Here is a 16,615-nt window from a genome sequence, read left to right as displayed (position 1 = left end):
TATTAAGTAATTTAGTGTCTAGACAGAAGGTGTTTCTTCTGATTACAGAGTGAGTTTTTTCCTACTTGCTGCAGAATCAGGTGGAATCTTTTCGGCATGCAGGAAGGCAGGGAGACATACAGACAGACAGAAAGGGATTTCGATCTACAGTAGGGTATGTTTGATCAAGTTACCGCAGAAAAAGTTGGACAGTGAAAAGACAGACAGACAGGACTCAGGAAGGGTCAGTTAATCACCGAGGGATTTCCTGAGCAGGCGAGCGGAGTGGTCAGAATGGCACGTCTCTGAAAGGCTGTATCGTCCTGAGGGCTGCAGGGCGGGGACTTCCTGTCACGCTAACATGACAAAGACCCAGAGGTGAGGTGAGGATATTGCTGTTGTTACATGAAGCCTTTATGATGCAGGCTAAGAGACACATAGTGAGAGTTGTTGTTTTTTCTAGATGTCCACACTGTGGCGAAAAGGTTAACATCGCCCCACCTTCGCAAAATGTTATCACGCAAAAAGTGTTATAAGTAACACTTTTAATGCACATTACTTAAGTATATTATTATTGTTGATACAGACATGGAATTACATGGGCTCTTTTTGAGGGTCATGGCAGTTTTATGTAGAAATCGCACTTTGAGAGGTATGCAACACATGAACACCTTTATAAATCCTTGTAAGATTTGACTGATTTTCATATTGGATTTTATTCTATTATCACATTTGTGACCATGAATGGAAATGGAATTTCCAGACAGACTTTTTCTGTAATTTGCTGGTAATCTTCCACTCAGATAATTACTTCCCGATAGGGATGCTCCGATCGATCGGTCACCGATCGAGATCGGCCGATACTCACTCTCCACTGATCGATTGGTGCTCTCTAAACATGCCGATCACGAGAGCCGATCGCATGACGTAAAAGACACTTTTCTCTGTGCGCGGCAAAACAAGCTCGCCAAAATGGCTTCACCAGTCTGGCATTATTTTAAGGTGTCTGAAAAAGACAGTAAAATAGCGGAATGCAACGTGTGTGAAGCAGAAATGGTGAGTGGAGCGAAACACACAAGAGTTAGACCTAACACACTTAGCTATTTTATCTACCTCTGGAACAAGCTAAACTAGTTATAAATATATGTATTCTTCACTGTCGGGTCACTCATTACTGGATCAGTGAGCTGCATGAGATACTGACAGGCTGTCAGGAGAGGGAGAGAGGGAGGGAGAGAGGGAGAGAGGAAAAGAGAGCGCTTCCGCTCATTTCTCCCATGTTATTATCCAAAGTGAATGTAAACTTGAATAATGTACATCATTTGAATGTAATTATTAAGTTGATTGTTGTTTGTGGAAGCTCCAGTGAATGAGCCCCATTAACTGAGTTTTAAACATCACTTTAAATAGAAGATTTAAAGTGATGTTTAAATCTCCCACTCGATCGGATCGGCGATCGGTATCGGCCGATACTGATTCCGGCGATCGGCCCCAAAATTGGTGATCGGAGCATCCCTACTTCCCGAGAAATTAGTGTAGACACATGTTGAACCCCTAATTTGGGGAAAATATCAGACAAGGAAACAGAGACGTTTTTAGCTTGCTTCAAGGTCCAATGTATTATGCCAACCAACAACATGGTACACATAGCACTCTGTATGATACAAAACATCGATTATTGACATAAAACTACTAACAATGCACATACTGCAAACATATATCAAATGTAACACACAAAATGTCCTTCTTGGAGGTAAACTGCACCATCATAGCTAGCGGCGCTAGAATAGCTAACGGCGCTAGCATACACAGCTACAACAATTAGAGAACCCAGAAAAACCCTCCAAAAATACCCTCTAACAACTATCACGCCAACAGTGTGCTTTTCACATTAATATTACACACAGACAGTCTACATATATAACATTTATCACGGAAGAACTCACCCAGCGCCATATAGATAGAAGAGTTGCGACATCTCCGTTAACTCCAATGGACCAGTTTTTTTACAGCAATGGCGGATCGTGGAGCTCTCAATAGTTCCCCGGAAGTTAGCTTGCCATTGACCGTAATTTCAATTCCCCATTTCAGCGACCAGAGAGAGGGGTGGGGGGGTGGGGATATATCCAGTCTCTGATTGTGTTACGTTATTATGAGAGTGCTCTCATACTTGTTTGATTCTGAAATTGTATATATTTATATAAATATGTGTGTGTATATGTCCGCATCTGTAGCCTGTTATTGTCTCATTATACCGCACTGTGAATGAATTAAAAGTAAATATATAAGTCATCATGAACACATCTGTCCATCAGACAGAGGGCTGCTGTGCCTCCTGTCATCATTAATGGACATCTCTTTAAAATGACCGCTCAGAGGAGAGGAGTTCTCATTTCTCTAACCGCCTGCTGCTTCCACTCCTCTCTCCTCGGTTCCCCTCCTCAGTCCTCCGCTCGCATCTCCTGTGGGCGGCACCAAGTCTCGAGGATAGGAGTCGAGGAGGGGAAATTTGAGTATTGAGAAACCTCTAAGGTCTGCTGTCGGCTCTGTACATCAATGCCGACCTATGCTGAAGTAAGTGAAGAGTAGAAAATATAAAGGTATTGGGTATAGGGAAATGTCCCAGCAGTTTAGGATAATGAAGGATCTAATCTAATCTATAGCCATTACATTTCTAACTCCTAATGACAGGAAGGCAGAAAGTGCATTATACAAATAATAATACTCAAATACTACAAATGTTGTAGTACAAGTAGTAATGTAGTTAGTGCATAAATTACTATTGCAACAAATGTGTTAATTTTCTTCATTATTAGTCGATTTTCTTTTTGGACGAATGCTCCGGGCCAGTGGTTACAATTGTGGGGCCAGTGACAATACGGGCCGGTGGCTTTTTACCCTTAATGTCACCCCTGTATTCCCTAGTTTAATCAGGGAAGGGCCCTGAGTTCGTTAACTCAATACATCTAATTTACAATGAAGAATACATAAGGTAATGTTGTCTTATTTCTCTTAAATTATCCTGTTTATATTTTACCAATGTACCCTTTGTGTTATCTTGAGTCCCTTTAAGCACCTTTAAGTACTGTATCTTCGCTAGTATTAGATTATATCTACTCTACTATAACATATTAGGGGTCGACCGATTATCGGCCAGGCCGATTATCGGGGCCGATATTCCTCATTTGACCGATTATCGGTATCGGCCTTTTTTTTTTATAAAATTGCCGATAACACTTTGGCTCTGATGCGGCCGTTTCTCTGTCTGCAGTCACCACTCTCTGTACACGAGCAATGTCCCGCCCACAGCGCTATCTGATAGGCTATTACTGAAGTGTCAATCAACACTGAAGATTTTCCGGGCGGGAGCCAGCCAGAGAGGCGGGACCTTCTCAGATTACAGGCAGGTGCGAAGAACGCAGACACAGACAGCGACAAGCAGCAGCGCTGAGCGGCAGAGCCATACATGTGTTTCGAAGGTAAATCAGTTGAAAGCCGAAAGTTCAATAAACATCCCAATCTCCTATGCTGAAGTTGCAAAAACAGCACGATCTATTGATCCAATTCTATCAGCTTCCCAGTTACACAGGGACGCGGGAAGTCAGTCAGAGTTGGGGTGCGTGCAGCGTCTCGCAGCGGAGTAACTGTGGTGCGGAGGGGGGGCTGCGAGTGGAGCCTCGCAGTTTTTCAGGTTGATATGTGAAGCTCATTAGCTAATGTATTTAGCAAATGTTTAGCAACATATTAGAGGTGAGGCTACTAGTCTAACGTTAGGTCTACTGTAATAGCCTCACTTTTAATAGTTTGCAAAACATTAGCTAGCACTAGTGTTTTGCAGTTGCTAGCAGCTTATTGGGATTTTATGCTAGATAGACAGGCATTGGTTTGATATAATAAATTAAGCATTATTGTTAGTTAAGCATGTCAGCCTGCAGCCCCACTTCTTGTCTCTCTCTAACTCATAGCAGATGGCTGCACTAAAGAAAAGGGCTCAGAGAGGAAACCAGTTGTAAGATGTTTAAAAGTTCATTAAACATTATATGCTTAAATGCATTTCAAAGAAGTTGTGTTGAGTTGTGTTGGAGTTTGTGTTATTCTACATTTTGACACTATAGATTTTTTGATTTTACTGCAAATGTATATCGGTTCCAAATATCGGTTATCGGTCTCCTTGATTACTAATAATCGGTATCGGTATCGGCCTTGAAAAAGCTATATCGGTCGATCCCTATAACATATACACACTGAACAATTTAGCTGAGTGACATATAAAAGAAATGTATATTTAAATGTGTTGAGCACAATGACACTTACCTTAAACACATTCGTTTAAAATACCTCTATTGATATAAATCACCAAATATCACACTGGAATCAGTTTTAGAAATAGAGATCTCAATTATTTACTGTATACTTGTGAACAAACAGGAAACACAGTCAGAATGTACCTTCAATAATGTCTGATTAATAATCCCTTTTCAACAAATTATTAATCATATACAAATATTATAAGGTCACCTTTGAATACAATTTCACACTTAACTCACTGGGCCCACACTCACTCAGCAGTCAGCACACACACACACAAGCCGGCAAATAAAATGAAATAAAACCCCTCACATAGTAGGCCTGATGTGATGCTTGAGAGTGTTGAAAGTCAAAACTATTTGTCTTCTTCACTCAAATGAGCAATAGAACCAGAGCGATACCGTAACATCTTCAACTCCAAACTGCAGCTTACCATCCCTCAGTCTCAGATGGCGATCAACGGTGGCGGGAAGGTGTCCAGCGACGGCGTGCTCTCTCGTATTGTCCAAAACTCCTCACTGTCACCAACTTGCAGCAAAACTGATAAAGATCTTTAGGGTTTTCATGCCGAAAAACCCCAAACTGAAGCCAATAACGCCAGATGAGTTAGCTATAACGTGAAGAGTCCATTCACTGTATTAATGAATGCAAACACTCAGTTGCTAACAAGCTAATACACACACACACGTGGATTACTCTGGGACAAACTTGGAGTAGAAAGGTAATCAGTTCCTTGCAGACAGCGTGTAGAAAAGAATCCATATGAAGACTGTCAAGTTGATAATCTTGAGACACTAACATACTTATTTGCTATAAACTGTCAACTTGTATTCACTCTCTGTGCCGCGACTTTGTCAGTCAAGCCACCACTCTCACGCACACTCTGTCTCTCGCCTTCACTTCCTGCCAACTTCAACCCTTGACTTTCAAAATAAAACACAATATTTATAATTATACATTTTAGTCTTTTAAACATATGTATTACACTTTCCCTTTTTAAACCGTTGTGAAATATCTTTTAATCGTTATCTTTGCATGAATTATATATTTTAACAATACTTATAACTAAATGACATATTTATTATCTTGTTTTAATTTCACTGTAAGGGTTATTTTCAACCTGGTTACACAGAGAAACAACAATAAACACAAACCCACAGTCAAAACAATTAGGCAAATATTAAAAACGGAACAACGTATTTAATCAATGCTGCATGGGTATCAATATAAAATCAAGATTTTATATTATCTTAAATACAAAACACTGCGTAATCTGATACATTTAAACTGTATCATACATAAAAAATGTATCAGACACAGTCATTGGAGAGTGAGGAAATCCCAGAGGTCAACCATCTTGGACCATCTGCTCCTGTAATGATGGCGGGGTTTTCCGTTCTTTGAAAACACTGGTAATATCCAGGAACCAGCTAAATGCCAGTACGTGTTAACCTGGAGTTTTATTTATGAGATCATCACCTCCAAACTACAGCTCTTAGGCAGAATGTGAAAAGTGTATGCATCCTACTCTACAGTCTTAAACTCAGTCAAACCAGACAATACACCTCACTCTAGTATCCATACCCATCTCTTATTAAATGTTGACCTTTACAAACAACTTGTTATTTGATTATTGACCTCCAACCACAATGGTAATTGTTCTTAATATTCTTTGATTAAATAAAGGTTAAACATATTATGACAATAATCCTTTGGTCTGCTGTAATCTGTGTCTGTGTGTGTATGAGTATGTGTGTGTGCCCGGGTCCATCATTGCCTTTTTAATGAGATGTCAAACAGTAGTCATGGACGACATGAAGGTGTCTAAAACTAAAACTGTATTTTGTTGCAGTTAGAATAAGGGGTAACACTTTACAATAAGACGAATTGTTTGAAATTCATTTATTAATTAGGTTGTGAACACTTTATAAATCATTAATAAGCTTTTACAAGACATGAGATAAACAGGGCACCTGTGACCGGTTGCTTGCCAAATAGTGAGCCCACATTTATCTGTACTGCAAAGCCTTATATTGGCTACTTAGCTTACTTCATCTTCTTCATCAGCCAGCATCCTTGGTATCTGTTGTTCACTGAGTTGATTTGACCATGTATTAATGAGTTACTACCATTTATAACTGGTAAAAGGGTGCGTTGTTTTTAAGTGTAATACACATGTCCATTTATGAATGAGTTATAACATTCACGCTGACCTAATACTCATTTTTCACATGAAATGCAAAGTAAGATGCAACAGAACCAAGCAAAACATTTTCTTCACACATGAAGAAAATTAGGACTCAAAGTAATGACTGTTTATGACTGATTCACATATTTAAACATAAAAGCTTTTCTCAGACATAAATTAAAGACTTGGTAAGAAATAATGGTACTCAGACTGGAAAGGCTTTGTGTATACCCTTGAACAAGCGTCCAAGCAGTCCATCAGGGTGAGCAGAGCCAAGCCAAGATGACCATTCAAGGACCTTGAGGTGTTCCTCTAACAAACTCTCTGTACGGTTTCCTCTCAGTCTACGGACATGTCCTTTGACGGTCGACCAAGCTCTTTCTACATGTTGGGTATGACTGCCTTCTGGGGGTTCACACACCACCTGCTGTGGTTTATGGTGTAGTGGTTGCACCCCATGTTACTCATCACTCTCCTGTATGCCCTCCACTCATCACTAATAATGCTACTTCCTGACTTAACATGCCGTCTAATCAGAGGGACAAGGTGGCATCTTGATCATTTCTCCACTAGATTCAACACTAGTCTCCGCTTTTGCCTTTAACTCCCATCATTCAGAAGACCCATTGCTTCCTTCTCCAGGTATGCCCAAAGCGTCCACGTACATACTAACAAACAATAAATCATAACATCATGATTCATCTTAGTTAACAACAAAATGCACACAGGTTACAGTAACAATGGTTTCACATCATGTTTCAAAATGCCATACTTGTTTATTAGGTGCATTGTATAACATAACTTAAGGATAATTATACAGTAATGGTCCACATATTTAATTTTTTATTTTTGTATTCTCTTGTACAAGAAAGCCCATCTCTAACTGCTGAACATAGGAATACTCAAATAAAATAGTTTACTTTATCAGCATTGGTGTTACCAAATTAATGCTTACTATTTATTTGATACCAATTTGGTAATACAATTAATAAAAAGAACAAGGTTTGGGTTCATTCCTTAGATATGACTGTGACGTTAACGTGCAAGCTCAATAATGAACTCCAGCTCAACCAACCATAATGTAATATCTAAGTAATCATCTTGAAATATGACATTAATATTTGTAATATACACACATCTTATTGTGAGGTTAATTTCACATACACTAGGCCGCTCTTCAACACTACTTTGACGTTAGCTTGTCTACATAATCGATCATAGCAAATTTAAATGAACCTTATCAATGCATAAAGTTACCTACCTAATAAAATATCTCTAACTTACAAGGATTACTTTATTTTACCAACCTCAAACAGAAGCCGTTTATTCTACAGTATTATCCCACTTAATGCTTGACACTTCTCTATTACGTTTTAACTTGGAGGCTACGATTAGCATTGTTAGCACAGATGTAGCTACCACTTGCTTACTACATGCTAACCCAAGCCTTAACATTCATTAACGTTAGCTGACTAAAAACATAAGCAACACATAAATAAAGTACTCGAATTTCACTCACCGTAAAACTGCATTCATGCACCGTCTGTTTTAAACGCGGAGCGAGTCACAATAGTCGGATCTAAGCATGAAGAATAGTCCACAAGGCACCAGCACAACAAACATGGCAGAGTTTAAGTTATGTTCCCCGGATGAGTTGAGCAGGCAGAGCCCCTGTAGCATCACGGAGATACTAGCAGATCAGGAAGCTAACAGCATCAGTCACTTGACAGACCTGTCACTCAATGTGACCACGCCCTAATTTATGCATAACTTTAAGGCTTAATATAACATAAACTAATTATAAATGGTAGTAACTCATTAATATATGGTGATTTGTTTAACACTTTACAATAACAATTTAAAATGGTTGTATCTCATTAATAAATGGGAATGTGTTTTACACTTTACAAGGCTCCCTTTTAGCAAATGTTAGTAACTCATAAATAGATAAATAAAGATATCCCAAGAAACATCAAGATGGAAGGGGGGGAATCAACTCAGTGAACAACAGATACCAAGGATGCTGGCTGAAGAAGACGAAGTAAGCTATAGAGTAGGTCGCCAATATAAGGCTTAATCATCTTGCCAAATAGTGAGCCTGTGTCGATGTATGAAAACTATGTTAGAACTGGTTTATAAATGGTTCTTAATGATTAATAAAGTGTTTACAACCTAATTAATAACCTAATTATAAACCCTTTATGAATCCTTTATAAGGGTAGTCTTATTGTAAAGTGGTACCGAATAAGGTTAAAATGCTAATACCATGGAACACCTTTTACGAATGCAGAAACAACTGATTAATAGGTTAACGTGTTTGTAACACTAGAAAAGCAACATATTTCTAATGGAGCATATGGAGAATAAAGTGTGGAAGTAATATCCAGGAATGTTCCAAATTGACATATTAACATGACATTACATTATAGGAAAGATGTCCTATGTTACTTTTAGTCATTCCTCCATTTAACAAATACATCCTGTCCACACAAGCTCTTTTGAAAAAAAGCAGTTACTAAAAACAGTTTCTTTGAATCTTAACCCTGGAAGCAGTTTTCTGACCTATAACAGCTTTTGGGTGTGAAACAAAGTCCACAACACATAAACAAGACAATGCTGCCCTTACAACAAAAAATACCCATTTAAGTGTGGACTAGGCTTTAGACTTTTCATGCTCTTATTTTCTTTGGAGAACAGAAATGAGCTGTAGTGGCTCCAGGTTCACCAGTGTCCACACTCTTGCACTCAAGGGAAGATGTCAAATACTGCGCCGGTACAGGCTAAATGTCACACTGGGTTTAGAGGAATTTTAGAACAATGATCGTGCTGAAAGCCTGGTAATAACATCTCTCAACATCGTGTCAGGGGCTCTGCTGACCCTTGGCAATGTCCTCAGGTTTCCATCCACTGCCCAGAACAAAACAACAGATACAGCTTTATTTATAGTGTGTGTCAACAAGTACAGTTGGAAGGGTCAGCGTCGGGGCGTCCCTGTGACTCAGCTGTCAAACTGTGTGTGAGATACTGCAAGGGCAAGGCTTCTTATTTTGTAATCATACCTCAATAAATTGCTTTGCATGTAACTCACTACCCAGCCCTTTTATTCAATGTTTCTAATTATTTTCTCGTAACAACTGCAAAGTGACCAAAATGCGTTGACACTAGGATGTATTTACACCCATATATAGGCTCTCAAGCAAAAAATGATCATTAATGTAGTGTTGATTTTTACTTTAACCCATTAAATATATTTTCATTCAGTTTCTACAGTGCATAACCAAGGTTTTACGTTACAACTTAAAGATGTGCATACACAATGACATTATGCTATCATTTAGCAATAGAAAGCAAAGTATGAGCATATAGAAATAAGGCGATAGTTTGCAATGATTATTTGTACAAAGAGAAAGAACAAAAACACACAGAAGAAATAAAAAAAAAATAACAAAGACTAAAGTAATCCTCCTATATTCCTAAATCCCCTTTAAATTTAAATTATATCCGGACATTTTCTGTAGATGCACAGTGCTTTTGGTCCCAGTTTACAGACATACACATTTGTCCGGTCCTAATATACTCCTCTATAGCTGGCTATTCATCAAAAAGAAAACATGGCTGACAGTATGGTAATGTTCGGGTTTTAGCATGGAAATAAGGATGAACTCTGGAAGAAGATAACAAGATGCCAAGTAGAAAGCAATCCATCAAGTAAATCCCCAAACAGCCATTTCTGCTTGTTATATCAACATTGGAGATGGAGCTGAATGAGCGTTTATTTACTAAGTGGAGCACTTGGTTGTTCAAACAAGTTTGTATTAATCTTTTAGGATTTGTTATCCTTTTCTTCCTCACAATTTGGAACACCTATTTGAATATGTACTGCGGTTTTTGCCCCTGTGAACTAAACTGAACTGTTAGCTGTGAAAATGAGGATAGCCATTACCATGCTAACATAAAATAACTTGCTTGTTTATTGTTGGTGCACTGAAGTTCAGCCTTATTGTTTGACAGAATTACCATTTTTGTTTCACCCTAAACTATCAAGGTATGTGTTCAACAACATTTTCAGTGGAAGCTGTGGTAAAGGTTTTATCCTCTATTGCTGGCTAGTGAGCTAGCTAGTTATGGTTGAAGTTGACAGCCTCAAGACCAACCAACAACAACATATAAATGATATATCATACTAGCCTCCCTATTTCCTATAGAATCTTTGTGGCTCCAAGTCAGCAATTTAAAGCAGGAAGCATGCATGCCCAACAAATTATTTCTCGGGAGGATAATCCGGAAATACTTTGTTTAGCTATAGCTTGGTGAAAAAAAAGTGCTTGGAATGTTAGACTTTTTTCAGGCTTTTTAAACTGTTGGGCTTTCATTGTTAGTATGTACCGCCATTTAGTAGAAAACATTTTGTGGTACAAAATAGGTGAGAACTATATAATTTGTCACTCTTTGCACTATTCCTTTAATGCAGCCTTCAAATGTGTGTGTGTGGCTAGGTTGTTTCTTTAACCTAGGAATTCACATCACTAGAGCTGTGAATCTTGAAAAAAATTGGAGATTTGTCTAGCACAGTAACAAATAAATAAAGCACTGAGGTCATCCCTATGTAGTTATTTTTCTCACTGATACAAGTTGAGTTCATCCTGTTTGCAACCTGGGTTGGACACAACCACCTCAGAGGAAAACAGACTTCTTCGTCTCATATCTCTTCACACCGTCGACTTGTGCGAACGGGAACATTGATGTGAAAGTGGATGGAAGCTGAAAATAGCTCCACACTGCTGCTCAACTGAAAAACCTTTTTATTATACAGCGAGTCATTTAATCGAGAAAAAAGATCACTCAGGTGTGCTTGAGAATGTTCTCAGAGCTTGAAGTGACCCAAAGGTCTTTCTTAAAATGTTTTTCTATATACAACAAGAAAATAAACATGAGTGATGTTGGTATTTGAAGTGGCCTTGTACTTTTTACATTTCTTTGATGCACTCCTACTCACTTAATATCTGTACTCTAGGTCTCTTTGCTATGCGGCTTTTGCATTTCTGAAGGAAGTAAAGTAAGAAAAAGTAGTTTCTACCTTACCTTTAAGGTCAAGTTTAACATTTAAATAAACAACATGTTAAGTTTCGTATTGTGTGGAGGTTTTGTAGCGTTTATAATATTTTCCTAAAGATAGTTCAAAGATATCAGTAACCCCTTTCTCAAATTGACAGCTACAAAAAAACTGGAATGACAAAAACATAAGACATAAATCTGATTCCCAACAGTCCACAGACTTCATTATGATCATTCGGCCAAAACAAACAGCAGATTTGACAGGGCGAGGAAATGAACGCCAAAAAGCCTGCTGTGTTCGCTGCTTGATATCCAACCATTGGTTTTAGCCATACTCCTCATAAAGAACATTCTCAACGAACTGTGGGTGGGCGACCCATTAGTTCACACTCTCTGATCACTCCTAAGTGCTTCTAAAGAGCCGCTCTAATCAGATTCCTGGTAAATTGATTGTTAAGACCATGTGAGGCTGGAGTCAGGATCTTCAGCGGTGAATGTTTACTTTCCCCCAAAACAAGCATGATTTAAGCATTTAAAATACATTTGAAAGGTTTTATTGTTTGTTTTAGCAGGAATGATGACCCTTGAAGGCTTGAACAGAGATGCACTGTATGCATCTAGACACGTTTGTATGCCTGAGAGTGCCAAATGAAAGGATAACGTTGCTATTTGTCAACCTAGAACCTATTTTACCATGTGTTTTGTATTTGACTGACTAATGCATTTTATTTTTACATTAGGCTGAGTATGATTATTCCTCTAATTGTTTTTTTATTCTACAATTGTCATTCTTTACTCACCCTTTCTCTTTAAAATGAGTCGTTTTGATGTTTAATATTGACTTTGAGCTGACATAGTTAGGCACATGCTGTACATATCTACATACATACATACAAACACACACACACACACACACACACACACACACACACACACACACACACACTGATGAAGTGATAGGTCTTGTAGTGTGTGCAGCAGTGTTCAGAAGGAGGGACACAGTTCAAGAGAGCAGGCCGCTTCCTGTCCTGCTGCATCGGAAATTCCAGACCCAAGCCTCTGAGGCTGTATTCAGATTGGACACACACACACGCACACACACACACACACACACACACACACACACACACACACAACACACATGTTCAAAAGCACAGAAAGTCAACTCAAACACGTACTTACCCCAGAGCACACACACACAGACAAGCAGTAAATATGCAGCAAGGCTTGTGAGAGTTAACATAACACATCAGATCCCCTCATACTGTAACAGCCTCCCACACACATGCGCATTTGCACGCACATTAAAACTGCAAACACACACACTCATACAGAAACTCCCATCCGCTGGGAGTATTGTTGGATTCTTCCTCCTCTGACGCCTGTGAGGCTCTAGCTTGGGAAAAGGAAACTCAGTCTTGTGTAACCTTTATACACAGCAGAGAGAGAGAGATACCCTCACATACAGCGAGAGAGAGAGTCTTATTGTGAGCAGAGACAGAGGCCAGCCCCTGAGCCCTGCTTTAATCCTGATTTTTACAGTCAACAACTTGTCGGCTCCAGAGACTGCAGGCCTTTCTTTCCCCTGTGTGACTTTGAGATGAGGGTTTAACTGCCTGCAAATAAATACACAAATACATACATACATTTAAGTGAGAGCAAGGCAGGTTTATTTATGCAGCACATTGCAACAAGGGGCAATTCAAAGTGCTTTACAAAGAGAAAAACACACATTAAAAGCATGGAGATATAGTTATAAAATGATGTTTAAAACGAGAGGTGAAGTAAAATTGGTAGGAATACTGTACAAATGTCATTGGTACGTTTTTTTAACGATTGAAGTTTAAAATGGCTTCCTCTCGTTTTACTGTTTCAGAATCGCATAGAGGACATTGCTTTTTCTTACATACAAAATAAACATATGATAGCAACAATACTATGTATGCCTCTGTATTGTATTATAGGGTGTTGTATTTGCATCTTTACTACAAAAAGCAGTGTGCTTTCCCCTCTTCTAGCACCTTTTTAGGACAATTAAAGGAAATGTTGTCAAAGCCAAGGAAAGAAGTTTCAACCTAATTAATCTCTCTTTCTACTCTTCTTCTTCTTGCTCTGTGGCTCTCGACAGACTGTGAAAAAGTCCATTAGTTGTTTACATACTTCCACTTTCTCCCCATCCACTTGTGAATTAATGTTGCGAATCACGCGGAACATTCTCGACTCTTCTCTTCTTCACTGAGGGAGTTATTCACATTTAAAATCCCATAATCAAACACCTACGCTGTAAATGGAAGGCCATTAACGCTAATGGTATGCCTTGGACTGAGCCAAAATGAAATGTTGAAGAACTCCAAGCTATTAGTGCATGCTGAGGACTTTCTCCTCCTCATGTTGAAACATTTGTCTAGTTGAGTGTTTGTATTTCATTTCTTCTGAAGTGACTCTTTCTCAAAGCCCTCGGGCCAACGCTAAAAGCTGTGAGCAGGTCAGAAATCAAATCTGGTGGAAAATATTCAATCTCAGAGAGTAGAACAACTTGTAAATGTTCTCACTCTATTCTCTCTGTATTTAATTCTCTGAGGGTTGTGATTTATGGTTCAAGAAGAGGATTATATTCTGCTGCATCTAGGGTTTTATCTGACACAACGTGGAACTTCTGAATGGCCTTTTTTAAATTATAGTATTTTAAGAAAAAAATAGAAAATTGACCAGCCTCAAAGCCAATTCCTGCCCTTTGGAAATCTGTGCTCACTCCTGTACCAAGTGGGCAGACGGCTCACTCTGGGATCCTTCATTTCCTTCAGGGAGGGTCACCAACATTCATGATTTTCAGATAGTATCTCCTTAATTTGACTGACCAATCTGTGACCTTTTATGTCTCATACAGAAGAAAGAATTAAAAGTATTTCCAGTCTCCTCAGGCAGGCCTTCATGTGTCTTAGTCACCTCTGGTTATTTTTAGGACGCCCCCCCTTGGTGTTCAGATGGTCCGGTCCGGGTCAGAGGAAGGGGAGTGGCAGGGGAAATGGGAAATCTTCAACAATGACTTCATTAACATGATGCCTAACATGACTACAGCTGGACTTTACTGCTCCATTCACCCAACACTGGATATACCATTTTTCTCTTTGGATTTATCTCTTTAAATATCTATAAGTTAACTCTACATCAATTTTACGGGGTTAATATGGAAGTTTGCTAAAGTTCACTCCATCCCAGTCTTCCAACTTGAGAAGCATGTTGGTCACAAGTGAGTATGCATTGTGTTATGACAGACAGGGAGATAATGAGAATCTTAGCCTCTCAGTTCTGCCTGTTTTCTTGTTGATGACAATTGACAATCGGTGCTTGATGACATTCATTAAGGAGGTGATTGGTTAATTAGCTAAACGAGTCTATTTAATGAGGACCTGATTGAGCCTTGATTAGCAGACAATGGCTCCTGGGCTACTGATGAAAGTCTCTTACGGTCGTTTTTTGAATTAACTGTAGAAAGATTTTCTATAGGGCCTATAAGAGGCTGGAGTAATGCCTAGCCACTAGTTTTTAATTGGTTTTTGTTTGTGAAAAATGTATCAGCAGTAGCAAAAGTGTAACAGGGTTTTCTTGATTCATGGGGCAGGAAAGGAATTTGAAGCACTCCAGTATCCACTGAGAGTTCTTTATTGTTTGAAGGCCGTGGGCCTGAAAACATCACAAGCTTGGTTTTGAACTTGTAGAATAAAAGCTTTATCCTTGGCAGAAAGGCGTAGGACTCGCTCTGAATGTGTGTGGGTTACTTTTAAAATGTGATGTATTATAGAAACTGAACAAAGAGAATTGGTAAATATTCAAACTTTGGATTTCACATTGGGTCAAAAACAAATATGTATATATAAAATGTCTTTTTCTTTTGTTTCTTTTATTCTGAGATCTGTGACGAGATCATTGTCATACGACGTAGTTTGAAATGTGTGCTTTGCTGAAACTTCATGCAATGTGAAGTTTTGATAGCGTGCTAGCAGTAGCTTCTCTTATCAAACGCAAATTCTTAGCCTCACGTTAGCCTAAAACTATTTAGCACACCATGCAGCTGAACCAACGGCTGATTGATAAAGGTTTCCATTACATAACACAGAATTTTTTTATTGAGCTGAATATTGTCACATAATTGTGAGCTTTAACCTAGGAACACTTACTTGTTATTTCTTACCCAATATACAGTGTTTTGGGTAATAAAGCATGCAAAATTCTCAGAAAGAATCATAATGTGAAACTGCTGGATTGCTAATAGTTGGCTTTTTATTTTACAAAAAGTGTTAGTTTCTAACTGAATTCAAGAGATTGAGGATGATTGCTGTGGCAGTACGAACAATGATTCATTTACTAACTGAATTTCTAAAGTGCATTTTGAAGTGGCTTTAAAATAGTTCAAACTACATACTGTAGTGACTCCATCTTTTCAACGGAGTACAATCATTCAAATAATATCATCTTCAATTAGAAGTTAGTGGAGAAGATATCGAGCTAAACCTTATTCTGCAAATACATGGACTCTTTAATTCCTAAGAAATAAATCAGGAGTCATTTAGTTTGAAAATGAAGTGGAAACTCACAGATTTCTTCCAGCATAGCCACCCTCTTTGGCTGGAAGGCTAGTGGAAGCAAATTGTCCACGCAAGGAAAGTATGAGTTATTGTATAATTTCTCAGTCATTCTGGCCATTTCTGACAGCACCCAACGTCAACCACGTTGAGCCTTCCCAGACCACAGTGAGTGAAGCAGGGTCTCTGTGTGTGTGTCTGCTATTGGGTTATGTCACACATTCCTAATGAGATAAAGTATTTTTTACATATTTTGCATCAGCTTATAATCGAAGGATTTAATGGACAAAGCAGAACTGATTACAGGGAGGGTCGAAATGTTCAAAAAGTCAATGTCGTTTAATTTTAGAGGTAAATCCACTCTTTGACCTGTTGTATTCTTGGAAACCATTGGCAGGTAAGGTGAAAAGTTAATGCACAACAGGTTAAGTGCTCCAGATTAAAGAAAACAAGTCTCCATGTGGTTTAGCATTGCATGGAGACAGCTGGTGTTCTGCCCAGC

The 16,615-nt window shown here is 38.7% G+C and overlaps 1 protein-coding gene across 4 annotated transcripts in view; it reads left to right on the top strand.

The window, feature by feature from the left end:
- Positions 1 to 16,615, top strand: part of LOC117458486 (rho GTPase-activating protein 7) — a 135,167-nt gene that overhangs the window by 73,382 nt on the left and 45,170 nt on the right. Inside the window, exon 1 of one of the 4 annotated variants that reach the window (XM_034098989.2) lies at positions 14,598 to 14,780. The exons of the other annotated variants lie outside the window; for them this stretch is intronic. Coding sequence (XP_033954880.1) covers positions 14,768 to 14,780 — 13 coding nt within the window. The 5' untranslated portion in view covers positions 14,598 to 14,767. Of the gene's footprint in view, positions 1 to 14,597; positions 14,781 to 16,615 lie in introns of those variants that run through there. 4 annotated transcript variants of the gene reach the window in all.

This window comes from Pseudochaenichthys georgianus, chromosome 14 (assembly GCF_902827115.2).
Source record: "Pseudochaenichthys georgianus chromosome 14, fPseGeo1.2, whole genome shotgun sequence".
Taxonomy (NCBI): Eukaryota; Metazoa; Chordata; class Actinopteri; order Perciformes; family Channichthyidae; genus Pseudochaenichthys; species Pseudochaenichthys georgianus.
This window is presented reverse-complemented; position numbering and strand designations above follow the sequence as displayed.